Source organism: Neophocaena asiaeorientalis, unplaced genomic scaffold, assembly GCF_003031525.2.
Source record: "Neophocaena asiaeorientalis asiaeorientalis breed wild unplaced genomic scaffold, Neophocaena_asiaeorientalis_V1.1 scaffold550, whole genome shotgun sequence".
Lineage (NCBI taxonomy): Eukaryota > Metazoa > Chordata > Mammalia > Artiodactyla > Phocoenidae > Neophocaena > Neophocaena asiaeorientalis.
Window position 1 is genome coordinate 727,185 of NW_020173396.1, and position 14,579 is coordinate 741,763.

The following is a 14,579-nucleotide window of genomic DNA, read 5'->3' on the forward strand; positions in this document are numbered from 1 at the left end:
TAAATTACCCTGTGACGTTAATCTTTAAACCAGGCAGTAAATCAGAACAGAAACATACCAAAGTGATTTAAAGCAAGAGAGTCATAACTGAGTTATAGAGATTAATGTAAATAGTTTCACATATAACAGTTGTTAGGCTCTCAATATCATGTTGTCTTTGCCTTGAATGAAACATATAAAATTATTTGTAAATGTCAAAAATAAATTATTAATAGCTAAAGGGCACCAGTGCTTTTTGTGTATACATATTAAAAAATAAAACCAAACCTGTGAAAATGATGGCTGAGAAGCGCTGTTAATCTAAGTGTGCTCCGAGTTAAAATTACAAAAACAAAACTTCAATTTTATACAATAGACACATTAGGGAGTGTCTATTAATGTTACAAAAAGAAACTTAGTTTTACAAAAGGGAATCTTCATATCAAACCTAGTGTTCTTAAAAGATGCTGACCAACAGAATTCTGACTTAGACGAAACCCTTTGGGAAAATGAAGACACATAATTAGAGTACTGTGTGTCATCAAACCCAAAATGCCATTGATGTTAAGAATCATCATTACTCCAAGTACCGCTTAGAAAAAACACTGCCAATTAAGCTATGACACAATGCTTTCTTATCACATTGACTGCAAGATATATTTAAACTTTAGGTAGTTAAAATTACATCTTGTAATCACAATGAAATATAATATTTTATAATAAACTGACTGGTCTATCAATATATTTAATGAATACAATTTTTTGTGTGAGAGAGTAATCTAATTTTGAAATATAGTCACTAGGTTATATTAAATACTTTTATTGTATATAAAGCATTGAGAGGACATTGACCATACATTTTCTATCTTCTCTGAGGACAGAAGAAGAGGAAGAGCAACTGATGCATTAGTGATTTCAGTTTGCTTGTCTAATTTGTTGATTTACTACTGATAGCAAACAGATTGCAAGAACTATATTATTTCACTTGGATATAAAAATAATTTATGAATAACAAAATACATCCTAGATTTTTATTTTTCACTGCAATTTAAAAAATAAAGCATAATATATTTATCTGTGAGAGTTGAGGGACAACTTTTCCAGAAGTCTAGAACCCTAGTAATCCCCCCAAATTTCTATAAAACAGATTACAACAATAGATTATTCTGTGTTAGAAGGTAAATACCAAATGAAAGTATGACCAAGAGCGAAATTAAATACTGGGAAAAATAACCCCCAAATATCAGCAGCTCTCCATTGAAAAGATTAATTTGGTTGTATCAATGGATAAAGTAGGATTAATAGGAAGAACTAGTGGCCTCTCTGTGTATGTTCAAATGTTAAAACTGGCCTATGGAACAGATGCTATTAAGCTATCTTAGGATATAGGTGAGTAAATGCCACTCTAGGACCCAAAAGTATTGACGGGAGTGAATATCACTGCAATTAGGCCCTCTGCATAGTGGCACACAGGAATCAGTAACGGCAAAATGACCCAGGGCGAACTATTACAGAATCACAAACTTGCATAACAGTCTGCTGATGGATCAGTTCAAGTGTTCAAAATGTAGAATCTTCTTGTATTTAGTTATCCCACATATTCTCTTCTCTCTGCATCAGATCACATAAGCATCTGATTGTGGCACATACATTAAATCTTCCAAGAACCTAGAGAAACTGACACAATGACAACTGTAGTGGACATATCCAAAATCCTTCTTTGGGGAAGCACTCTTCAACTCACATAGCCCTTTGTGGGGCTACCAGTTACAGTGTCCTGCCCCAGTGCCAACCCCATCATAGATATGGCTGGCCCAGGCTGGTCAATCACAGCCAGTCTGGTCCTACTCCTCAATCTCTTTGGCTTCACTGCTGAGTTCAGGGATCATCACAGTACTCCAGCAGGACCGATCAGAGTTTTCACTAAGATTCTTATTTGGATGCTAGAGCTTTTCCTCTGGGGTAATGCTGAACAGAAGACGCTGCAACTGCTTGTAGCCACCCTCCTTATCTATGTGAAGAAAGCCCTGTCTGCAAGCAAGAAAGAATGAGGCCAATAGGCAAAGAAAAGTAGAGAAGGAGATGGAGGGACAGTCTTGGTAACAGAGTTTGAGTCCCAGAATCTAGCAGTACCAGAAGTAGGTCTAACCCTGGGATTTCCTATTTACATTAATCAATAAATGACTGTTTTTGTTTTGTTTTCTTTTTTGTTTGTTTGTTTGGTAAGCAGCTTGAATTGGACTTACGTAACTTGAAAAGAGTCTGTACTAACACGGTAATTGAAAAGGGCAGATAATATTCTACTCTTTTTTTCCAACTTCTATAAAACGTTGAGACTGATACTTATGTGTGCATATTTGAATTCATATATTCATTTGAATCTGTAAAATTACTACAGAGTAAATTTTAATAGTAGCATTTTTTTGAATGTTAATACATGTTTAAAGGCAAGAAGTTTCTGGATTATCCACATAAATGCTATAGGTAACTGAAAGGGTAAAACAAAGTAATTCATATTGTTTTCTAATACTTTAAAATAATGAAGGGAGGAGGGCAGTGGGAGAGGAGAAGTAATTTATTCTCCCGATGTTTTTCTAGGCACAATTAAAAGTAGTTTGCATTTGCTGAGAACACAAGAGTTTGGTATTGGGGAAAAGTGTCACGTACTGGGAAACAAGGGAAAGCTAGCCTAAGACCATGGTTTTGTTGCAGATAATGCCCTGAATATACAATTCACTCATAAACGATTGAGATCTAGGTGTAGTTATTTCTCTTGGTTAAGAAAGCCTTGGACAACAAATGCTTTTCCAGAACGAATTTTCATGTTGCTTGAACTATAACATGTAAACCACTTTAAGAACTGACTGGAAAATAACTGTCATCTGGCATTATGACTCGTACAAGCTATATTCCACTTCAAGTTGAGTTATAAAGAACTCCAATAAAAATGTCTCAGTGTTCTCAAAATAATTACTTATCTCCCACTTTCTAAATATCCTTATCAAATCCCAACATAGTTAACTTTTAGAAGCCTTACGTTTTTAGGCTCTCTGCCTTCTAGCTCTTCTCAGTTGATGGTAAGGGTCTGAAAAGACAATTGCCCAATGGAATGCCCCAAACATGAGTCTGCTACCTCAAGCAGACCTCTCAAAATTATTCACCTAACAACTGTTTCATTATACATACTTTGGGGATTTTCAGAAGTGACCTAAATTCATAAGAAACAGATCTATCAATGCTGGATCCTAACAGATTTTTTGCCTGTCTTCAAAACTTGTCTGCTGAAAGAAGCTAAAAAGTGTCACTCAGTATATATAAGGACAAAGCAAGGTGTCAAGACTTATGTATTTATTGATGGCTTCTGACACTGGTGAGTTTGCATGATTTGGGAAAAAAAATTTAATCTTGTTCAACATCTACACTGGCGCTAAGGACTCATTTTAGAAAGTTTTGTAAAAATTACTATATATATTAAACCATTTCAATATTCACAGATGGAAGCAACACTGGACTTAATAACTGAAGATCTATAGGCCTTAAATTTTATTTAAAAAAGCATTATTAAGCACTGCATTGCTCTTTATGCCTTGCTAAGTACTTCTCAAAAATTCTTATGAGAGTTTTTGCTTGCTTGTCTGTTTTCTGGTTCTCAGAGTGACTCTGTACAGGAATATTTCAGTCATCTTTATTTCATATGAGGATAAAACACAGATAAGCTGTGACAAAGCAAGAGAGAGGCATGGACATATATACACCACCAAACGTAAAATAGATAGCTAGTGGGAAGCAGCCGCATAGCACAGGGAGATCAGCTCGGTGCTTTGTGACCGCCTGGAGGGGTGGGATAGGGAGGGTGGGAGGGAGGGAGACGCAAGAGGGAAGAGATATGGGAACATATGTATATGTATAACTGATTCACTTTCTTATAAAGCAGAAACTAACACACCATTGTAAAGCAATTATACTCCAATAAAGATTAAAAAAAAAACCACAGATGGATTGATGATTTATCTTAAGTCAGTTGCTTGTTATGCACACTTACTGATCTCTGTCCCTGGTATCATGCCAGGCACTCTCTTGCATCTGGAGCCATGGGCAAGGACAGAATGACCATGCTCCATGACAGACAACAAGGTTTCTCATCAGATTTTTTTTTTTTTCTTTTTTGCGCACAAAGGCAACTAGGCTACTAACTTAAGACACTGTCTTTGGTGTCTGATGTTTTTTTCAGTTAAACTCTTCCCTGTGTTTCTTACGATATTGCAATAAACATAAAGGTTCTGATTAACACCTTTGTATCAAAAGCCTAGTGGAGACAATGACTCTTGGGAAGAATAGGACAGTGGATCTACCAACCATTAATTTTTCTAGATTTGCTGATCAGGAGTACAAAGGCAAACCATCTGGAAGCTTTATGCCAGTACAAAATTATTTTATTTCCTGGAAGAAAGGCCTTCAGAACCTTGGATCTTAGTATTAAGACTTAGGCTATTTTCTATAAGTCAATATAAGAACCAGTCACCTGAAGAATGATTGTGTGTCTTAAATGACAACACCAAATCAACAGAGGTACTACAATTAAAGAGATTATCTCTTGCATTGTTCAATGTCTCCTTAAGATTGATATATTCATCTTTAAATTTAATGTTGAGAAAATATTTTTCTCAATGCATTTTGAAAGATTCATGTAATTAGCTTCACGTACTGAGAACTATGTAACTTTCTGCTATGGCTATCAGAATTTTAGCCACTGCATTTAACTCTCAATTGCAGCAACTAATCACAGCCTAGATTTCTAGTCAAAAGCAAGTCCTTTCACTTTTTCTCCCATTCTTGACTTTTGGTCTCCCCCATCCCTCTTCTCACACCCTCCACTTAACAACTCCTAGTTATCTTTCAAGTCCTACTTAGCTCCAGTGGTCCCTGTTCTTAATGGGACAGGTACCCCCACTGAGTTATGTGCTCCTTCCTCTGGGTTGTTCCTTTGTCCTTTCCTCTAACCCTGGCCGTGGATGAGGTGATCCTTGATTTTTCTCACTCCTTTCCTCTACTTAACCTATGTGTACCTTGTCTAATTCTGATCTTTAGTGCCTAGCCCTTAACAGGTGCTTAGTAGACATTTAACCATCAAGGAAGTATAGGGTATAATAAGAATTATTATACCCTATACTTATAAGAATGGGAGGACGTAGAAGTGGAGGAAAAACAGAAGTTGGTTTGGGGCCACAGCAAAGATTTCTGGGAGATGGACCAAAGCTGGATGCTGAGTGTTATTCCTTTTGCTTGCCATGTTCTGGTGTAGCACCTTTGATCTACATAGCTCATATCTTACGTAATGTATTTAAAATATGAGTATTAGTATGTGCATGCACATGTGTTTTAGAAGAGCAAGTGAGAAACCAAATCATTGCTTTATTTATACTTTCAAAATTTAATAATATTTGCAAGAATATTAGCAGCACAAAGTATGTGCAGTCAGATAATATAATTTAATGTACATGCATATTTGTGATTAGGACAGGTGGAGTTTTATGGGTGAGTCTTAGAATGCATATGGAGGTAAACATGCTAATGATTTATAAGATGTTCCACTGAGTAAATGGAATCATTGTTGTCCTCATTAAAACAATGATAGAAAATTTATACGAGCTTTTTAGTAGAAAGTGGTATTTCATTTACATGTGGTTTTATTTCTACCGCAGTATCACTGGATCAACTGTGAGAAAATATTTAAATCTCACAAATTCAAGCACCTTCTGTTTCCTAAACATTCACATGGTGTATATATGTGCTCAGAGAATGTTCACCTAATAAACTGTTTACTGACTAATGAAAGAAACTCCGTTTAAAAATGATACAATTTTTTTATGGAGTGTGCCATTTCTGGAAACTCAAATAAAAAGGATAAAGATTCTTTCACTTCTCATTTAAAAGCATAACATTCTTGTTAGTATTTTACTTAAAATTTCTTGGCCCAGAAGACAAAAATGTACGGCATTAGATTCACTACTTTAATGATGTGACACAGAAGCAAAAACATTCTTTTCTACCTATGGTGTTGGTATGACTGCCTTTTTAGGAGAGAAAAGAACAACACAATAAATTCCTGTATGGTAAGTCTTTTCCCACCTCTTTAGTTTAAACCTCAAAGGTAATACATATTTAGCAAGCAGACTGGTACCATAAAAATATGTTTGAAATGTAGTAATCATTTATAACATTTGCATGCATTTAATGACTTATGATTACAGAAAGAATGATTTACATTTCACATACTGAGAAAACTTACTCAGTGTCTACTTAGATTTAGCAATGCTCTTAAAACCATTTATGAAAACAACCAGTGTCTAAACACTTGCTATCAGCTGTTTTAGCTCTGCTTTTCATAAATATAACACAATCACAACAAATTAAAGGCAAGTCACTTGACTGTCCTGTTACATTAGCTTGAAGAAATTAATGGCTGGCAATGCTTAGCAGAAAGTGACAGGGCTTTCTCAACAGGCTCACATAGCAATTTTTCTGGGGAAAGTAAGAATCATATCTTTATCAAAATATACAAAATTTTCTTCCTAAGATAATGCCATTCAATTTCACTGATAAAAGTACAATTGTTGTGCTCCTAAAATAGATAGAAATAAGTAGCTACTGTAATTCTTCAGCCCATAAAGTCATTTGTTGGGAGGGAAATAATGTTATTTTTCTTGAAATTTTCTGATGAGTTACCCTGGATTGGTGATATTACCTATGTGAATGACCTAGAGACAGAACGCAGATCTGGGGCTGCCTGGCTCCACGGCTAATGCTCTTTCCTTTCCATCACACACCTCTTATTTAACTCCTTTGCAAGAAAAAGTAAACAAGTCTCTCTGGGTTCCTACACCCTCCCCCCACAGCACCCACCTATATTTTCTATCAGGAGTGGTAGATGTCACAGGTTGAACTGGGTTCCCCCCCTAATTTATATCTTGAAGTACTAAACCCCAGTACCTCGAATATGACATTTGGAGATAGGGTCTTTACAAAGGTAATCAAGTTAAAATAAGGTCATTAGGGTAGGCTCTAATCCAATATGACTTGTGTCCTTATAAAAGGGGGAAAGTTGAACACAGAAAAATGTATAGAGGAGAGACAATGTAAAGAGACAATAAAGAGAAGATAGCCACCTACAAGCCAAGGAGAGAGGCCTGGAACATATCCTACGCTCACAGCCCTGGAAAGAACCGACCCTACCCATACCTTAATCTTGGGCTTGGAGTCACCAGAACTGTGAGCCAATACATTTCTGTTCCTTAAGCCACCCAATCTGTGGTATTTTGTCATGGCAGCCCTAGCAAACTAATATAGTAGGCTTTGGACAGAAAAGCTAGAGTTCAATGAAGAAATAGTATGAATGAAGGCAGGACTGGGCTTGCATTTGGGAGGCAACTGCGACCACAGCAGGAGATCAGGAAGGAAAGGTTTAAGTGGTAATCACAGTATGAGGAACAATGTCCTCTGTCCATTCCCATACTCTATATCCTTGTGGCCTCCATATTCAATCTGTGGTACATTGTTTTGTTCTTATTCATGGAGACTCATACAATTATTATAGGCTAGAAACAACTTCAGAGATCATTCCTGTCAATTATATAACATTACATGGGTTTTCAGAAAGTCTTTATCTAAATCCTTCAAATCAAAACCTTATCATCTGTTCCCTTGCCTAGTTGCTATTTGACAGCTAAGGAAACGAACTTTATAATTGTCTTCCAATTATTACAATTCCCAAAGTCATTTCCCAATGTTAGATAGTATGTTTTCTAGCAACTGAGACTATTGTCTTTTTCTGTTCTTTCATTATTCAGTTTTGGCTATCGATCGATGAGCACGATTTCACTGTGTGAAATTTCCTAGGATGCAAAAGAGCGATTTATGAACTATAAATAAAGCCCAGACAAGGTACAGTGAAAACACAATGGAGAGAAAACTTATTGGGTGGCTACTGCATAAAAGGGAAGTCCTAGGGGTTTCTTTTTATATAACCTAATTTTATCTGTTTATCAACTCTCTCACCCTGTGGATTGCTAGACATATTTCACAGATGAGAAACTGAGGCTGAAAGGAGTAATTTCAAGTAACAGAGATGGTAGGTTACTGAGCTGAGATTTGAACCCAGAAAAGCCTGTCTTCCAAACTATGCCTTGGCTATGGGGCCATACTTCCTCTGGCTTAGAATATTTGTTAACAACTGATGTTATCAGAGGCAATACTCATGTAACAGGAGGACTATAACTCTAAAGCTAAATGAGGACTCCTGATACCTGACACCCCATCATATTTATCATGAGTTGTCATCACATGCTTATTTATTTAACGTGGACACCTCAGCATACTTTAAGCACCCTGAAGGTCACGATGAGCCTGTTTTGGTCACCACTGCATCTTAAGCACTGAGGGCACAACCAGCTATATAAGGTACTCAATTAATATTTGTTGAATGGCTACATTAACAAATAATTGAATCTAGCTTAAATTTTAATTAGGCTGGTGTTACGAGCTGAATTTTATCCCACAAAAATTTATATGTTGAAGTCCTAACCCCTAGTACCCCGAAATGTGACCTTATTTGGAGACAGGATCTTTACAGAGGTATCTAAGTTAAAATGAGGTCAGTAGGGCAGCCCTAATCCAATGACTGGTGGCCTTCTAAGAGGAGGGAATTAGGACACAGATATGTACACGGGGAGACAATGTCAAGAGACAGGGAAAAGGAGGCTGTTTACGAGCCTGAAACAGAGATCCTTCCCTGATAGCCCTCAGAAGGAAGCAACTCTGTAACACCTTGATTTCAGACTTCTAGCATCCAGAACTGTGAGAAAATAAATTTCTATTCTTCGAGCCACCCAAGCTATAGTACTTTGTTATGGCAGCCCTAGCAAACTAATATGTGATATATTGAAACTAATTCTCTTTCAGTAAAAAGGTGTATGTTAAGATTTGCCCACTACTCAGTCAATGATATCCAAAGTTTTACAGCTGCTCCAGGAGCACTATCATCCATTCTAAGACAACAATTCAACTTAATGCATCTTATACACTGCCCTGGCCAGTTCTAAAAGAAGGCCTATACCATGCATCCCAGAAGGAAGACTAATTATTAAACAATAGAGTTACTCCTTTGGCAAAGAAGAAATAGTATGTTAAACAGGTTGTACAGATTTAGAAGATAACATTGATTTTAAAAATCAATGGAAGGCCTCAATTTTTCCTTTTCTGACCATAGTCTTTGGCAGGCAGTCAGTAGAAGAGTCAATAGCGATAAGTGAAGTTGGTTTGCATTTCGAATTTTGCTGGAAGCTGGGGGAAGGAAACCTAAGAAACGCAAGTTCAGTGCCAAAGTAGCTGATTTTGCCGTTAGGAGAATTCACAAGGCTCACAGCTAAAAAGTGAGGTGGCAGAGCAGCAGCCCAACATACCTACCCGCTGGGTTCTTTTCTGGAGGCAGCCCCTTAGGTAAACCATACAGTCTCCCAAAGCTTCTTGTCACGTTTCTCTTCACTGGTGTAACCACGATAACGCTAATGCCTTGTTTTAAGGATTCTACTGGGTATTGGGGTAGATTTACTTCATAACAGTTCATCTTTCAATTGGCTGGGGCTGTAATCACAGGAACTGACCCCCCTTCAAATCTAAAAATCCACAGATCTCATTTATATTCATTTAGTTTCTTCAAACATGACAAGTAGGGAGAATTCTACCGTGATAAAACCAGGATTTTGATATTTTCAAATGCTTTTTTTAAAATTGAAAAGTAAACATCCAGGAACATGAAAATGATTTGGGCTTATATTCTAAATGTAGGTTAACTACACTGAGGTATATAAACACTCTAATTGTAATTGTAAATTACCATGTTGTGCAGGAAAACAGACATATGGCAGGTATCTTCATTCACTGAGCTACACTACAGCTCTTTAACATTAATGGACATCTGATTAAAAAAACCCTAATTTTTAGCAATGCCTTTCCAACTGATATGTCCCGTAAATACTCCTGCATTTAGAGAATTGCCTTTCTTTTACAGAAACTACAAATCTGACTAAAAATGAAAAGGCCAGATTTATTATTCTAAAATATTGTTTTATAATGAGAAATTACCATTTAGAGACAAGAAAGACTAGAAGAATGAATATTTTTAGGAATCCTAGATTTTCTGGAGTCTTTGTTTAGATATATTTCTTGAATTTTTAAACTGTATAATACATACAGCAAATTTAAAAAAAAATCACCAGTAATACCTATTATAGATTTTTTCCCTGTAATATACCTTTTTCCTTAAAAAATAAAAAATGACATCATAAAGTTTAATAAATTGTTTTGCCTCATTCAACAATCTTTTCTGAACTGTTTGTCAATTTTTACCCTATATGGTGTTCCTTTTTATTTATTTAACCCTTTGTTGAACGTTGTTTCTAACTTTTCGTTGTTAAAATAAAAAAAAAATGCTGTGATACCACCCTTATCACTAAATTTTTGCATACATATAACAATTATTTTCTTATAAACATTATTTAAAAGTTGAAATGATGGGCCAAAGGAAAAACACATTTTAAAAACTTCTCATATGAATTACCCAACAGCCTTTCATGAAGGTTGTACCAATTTACATGACCACAGATGGAACAGCCAAATACTTGTTTCTTTTATTTTGTTCATCATGACCACAACACTGTGTTCAAATTATTGTAGTTTCATAACATCTGGTAGGACAAGGCCCTAACGCTTTACCTTCAAAATTTCCATATTTCCCCAAGTTTCATTCTTTCAGTTTAGAATCACTTTGTCAAGTAATACTCCCATATTCCACTAGGATTTTATTTGAATGGAATTGTAGTTTTCATTGTAAAAACATTGTTCTACATAGATAATAAAATTTTGTACCCTAAAAAGAATTCATAAATGGATTCTGCCAAGGAAATCAGTACTGTTTAGTAAGACTATTTCTAGAAGAAAGTCATAAACAAAAGTGGCTATTCTGAAAAATAAATCCTTATGACACAGTTCTAGTATAATAAACAATGATGTATACTACACACATTTTAAAAATATGAAATAATAGAAAACAGACGCTATTTTAAGAGCAGGATAATGTTTTGGAATAAGGAGGGATCTCCTAACACCTCAAGTTTTCTTAGACAAGAAGTAGGAAAACTTCTAGGGAAGGGAGAAATTGTTCTTTATGATAAGAATCTAATTAAAGTGCCAAGGAATGATAAAAGCATAAGAACAACAATCAATACAGTATTTGGTCTGAATTTGAAAGACTTATGTAAGAACTGATTCAGGGCCTTTATACTGTACTGGCTAGAGATACCCAGAAAATACAGACTTGAAGAAAACCAGGAATTACCTATTAGTTTTCAAGGGAAAATTCTCAAAAGTAAGATGGCCAATGGGAAGGTGTTGCTTAAATTCTAAAATTGTAGATCTACACAGTCATGGTCCCCATTGAAATGTGTTGAAGGCTACCATCACCATCTTTGAAGAAAATGCACATATGTACAAAAACGCTATTCTGCTTATACCTCAAAGAGGTTTGGCATCTTCACGTTAAGAATACCTGCCTTGTCAAAAGGAAATACAAGATAAAGGAAATATTTGATACAGAAATTTTCAGAATGATGGCAAAGATCTCATTGAGTGAGTGGTTGGAATTTATGTTTTTAACTGAGGTAGGGGAAAATCTGGCAAATACGAAGACTTTGGACTGTTGTTTGGAACCTGCCTCTACTAACTCCTCCCCTGAAACTGTTCTAAGACATGTACCCGTAACATCTTTGTTAATGAAATGATATAGCTTACTTGATTTATGTTATTTGGTCTCTGACATATGACACTGCTAACCACTGACAACATACTCTTGGTTTTTTGAAGTTTGGCTCCATTTTCACTAACCTACGTGTCTTGACAGTGCTCTATTTTCAGACATTGACAAGAGGAAGAAATACATATTGGAAGAAACTAGAAAGAAGCAATTAATAAAAATAAACCTAAAATTAAATAATTAGGAAATAAAAACAGTAAATAGGATTAAAAATAAAAAACTTGTTATTTGAAAATACCTGTAGATAAATTCTTTGTAAGACTGATTAAGGAAAAAAGTAGAGAAAAAAATGGACAAGATTAGTAAGCAAAAAGAATACATAAACTCAGGTATAATATATGGTGACAGAATTATAAAACCATAAATATTACATGGAGGTGTACGGCAACAGGTGTGAAAACACAGAGGGATTAATGACTTCTGTGTAGTATACGATGACCCATATTGACCAATGTAGAAGTAGAAAACTGGAAAAGACCAATTTCATGGAAGAGATTGGAAAAGTGATTTAAGATGCACCACTGCAAAAGCCACCAGGGAGTTGGATAGTTGGATCAACTATCACAAATATCCTCTACAAAGCATTTCTGAGCTCAAAAGAAAGTAAGGGAAATTCCCAGGGAATAAACCAAACAGAGCTGAAAAGTGAATTAGAAAAAAACACATCTTTCAAGAAAAGGGGGAGAACCGGCAAACTCTTGTGTTTCAACAAGGGCTCTGGGTAGGCTCTATGTACTCTTTTCCTGTCCCATCCTCAAACCTTCCCCTGGAGGCAACGATTATCTTGGACTCTGTGTTCACACAAAGTTCTGCTTGGTTTTGATAGAAATAATACACTGACATAGTCTTCTGTGACCTGAGTTTTTCACTCAGTATTGTGTTCATAAGAATATCCCTATGTTTACTGATAACCACGTGGAATAAGAGACACAATTACTTTTCAATTAATAAACAGAGAGAAACAAAATATCTAAAACCATCTACGTTTTGGAATGTACCTTAAAGCCAATGCTAAGGAAAAACAAAGGGAAAAACAACACAGCCGTAAACTTCAACCTCCCTCCCCAAATTTTCCTAAACAGCTCCCATCCCTCTCCCTTACGTATTCTTAACTTCTTTAGACAACTAATGGAGGACTTAATGCTAAAAGCCTTTAAGTGAACCCCAGAGACCCGTTTCCCCGGATTGGCCCTCCCCAGAAAGGCAGGCCCCTCAGCTGGAAAGCCTGGGGAGGCTCAGGGTGGTGGCCAGGGCACAGAGGAGGGTTCCTCCATCAGTGAAAGGGGCAGGGGTACAACGGTGTAAAGTAGGGTCCCCCATAATGGGGGACACAGAAATGGAGTCCCGATGTCAGGGGAAAGCACACTGGTCCTCTTGGGAGAGGAGGTCCGACAGTCCCCACCTCCGCCAGTGGGGAGAAATCATTGCTTGGCCGACTGCCCATCTTGCTCCAGTTATGGAACCAAACTTGGACGAAGTCCTTCTGCAGCTGGAGCTGCCCAGCGATGCAGCTGATCTGCTGGGGTGTGGGCTTCTGGCACTGCAGGAAGAGTTTCTCCAGGCTGTTTCCGATGTGTCTCTCCCTGTATGCCCATCTGCGCTTCCCAGCCTGCTGCAGGATCGTCTCCGTTTTGCATAAGCCCAGAAGGTTCTCCATGTCCACTTGCTCCAGCCACATCTTCAGCAGCAGTCGCAGCTTCCACATGTTGGTGAGGCTCAACTGCTGGGCCTCGAAGCGGCAGATGGTCGTCTGGCTCAGCGCCCTTCCAAAACGAGCCCCCATGAGCAACCCCACGTCAGCCTGAGAGTACCCCAGGGTCATCCTCTCCTGCCTCAGCTCCTTGGCCAACTGCTCCATCTCCTTCTGTACGGCAGAGACGTCTTCTGGCAGCGCCAGCGTCGGGATGCACTGCAGGGCCCGGGGAAGGCGACCTCAGAGGGTCTTGGGAACCAAGCGCTCGCCTCGCCAGCTCCGACCCGGGGCCGGCAAGGCATCATCCCGTCCTGGAATTCGCACGGCGGGGGACCTGGGGACAGTGCCCACACCTCAGGGTCTGGGCACATCCCCGGCCTGACCTCTGGCCGGACCATCAGCCTGCCGGGGGCCGCCTGGGCGCTCAACTCGATTGGAGTGTCAACCCGCACCGGCACTGGCCCTGCGGGCCTGTCCCCACCAGTGCCCGGCACGGGGAAGTTTGAGGGGCTGTGTCCGGCCATGGGGTAAGACCGCTCAGAGCAGGGTGTCTGGTAGGAACGGATAGCTCTCGAGGCTTCAGAACAGCCACCAGCCTCGCCCTCGAGCCCCGCCCCCCAGTGGGCTGAGGTGGCGGTGCAGGCGGGAGAAACTGAGGCCGAGGGTGTGTATGGGAGCTGGCGGGGGAAATCTGGTAGATCCTACTGATAACTGCCTGGTCCCCAGGGTTAAGGGAGGGGCTCCCCTACCCTGAACTTTGCTTCCAACTCCTTCGGAAGTGCAAGTCTCTCTCTTGGGCTTTGCAGCTCCAAGCTGTCTGGGATCCCTTAGTCACTGAGTCCATCCTCTCCCTGAAGAGAACCTAGGTGTTTCCTTTCAGCTCTTCTGAACTCTGGTATCTAATCTCTTTCCTCCACGTAATGTGAATGACCGCTTCAGGCTTCACAAATATTTGTTAAATATCTCTATGCCAGGTTTTTTTTCTTTATGCTACCCCTTAATTCATTAACTGTCCCCTCACTGCTATCTTCATGGTCACAA

The 14,579-nt window shown here is 38.3% G+C and overlaps 2 protein-coding genes across 3 annotated transcripts in view; both read right to left on the reverse strand.

Annotated features, from left to right (window-relative positions):
- Positions 1-14,579, reverse strand: part of ARB2A (ARB2 cotranscriptional regulator A) — a 431,289-nt gene that overhangs the window by 98,559 nt on the left and 318,151 nt on the right. The gene's annotated exons all lie outside the window — the stretch shown is intronic.
- Positions 13,058-14,212, reverse strand: POU5F2 (POU domain class 5, transcription factor 2). The gene is given in 3 exon segments (XM_024746979.1): positions 13,058-13,136; positions 13,138-13,759; positions 13,762-14,212. Coding segments are annotated over 3 exon segments (1,002 nt in total). The 5' UTR covers positions 14,063-14,212.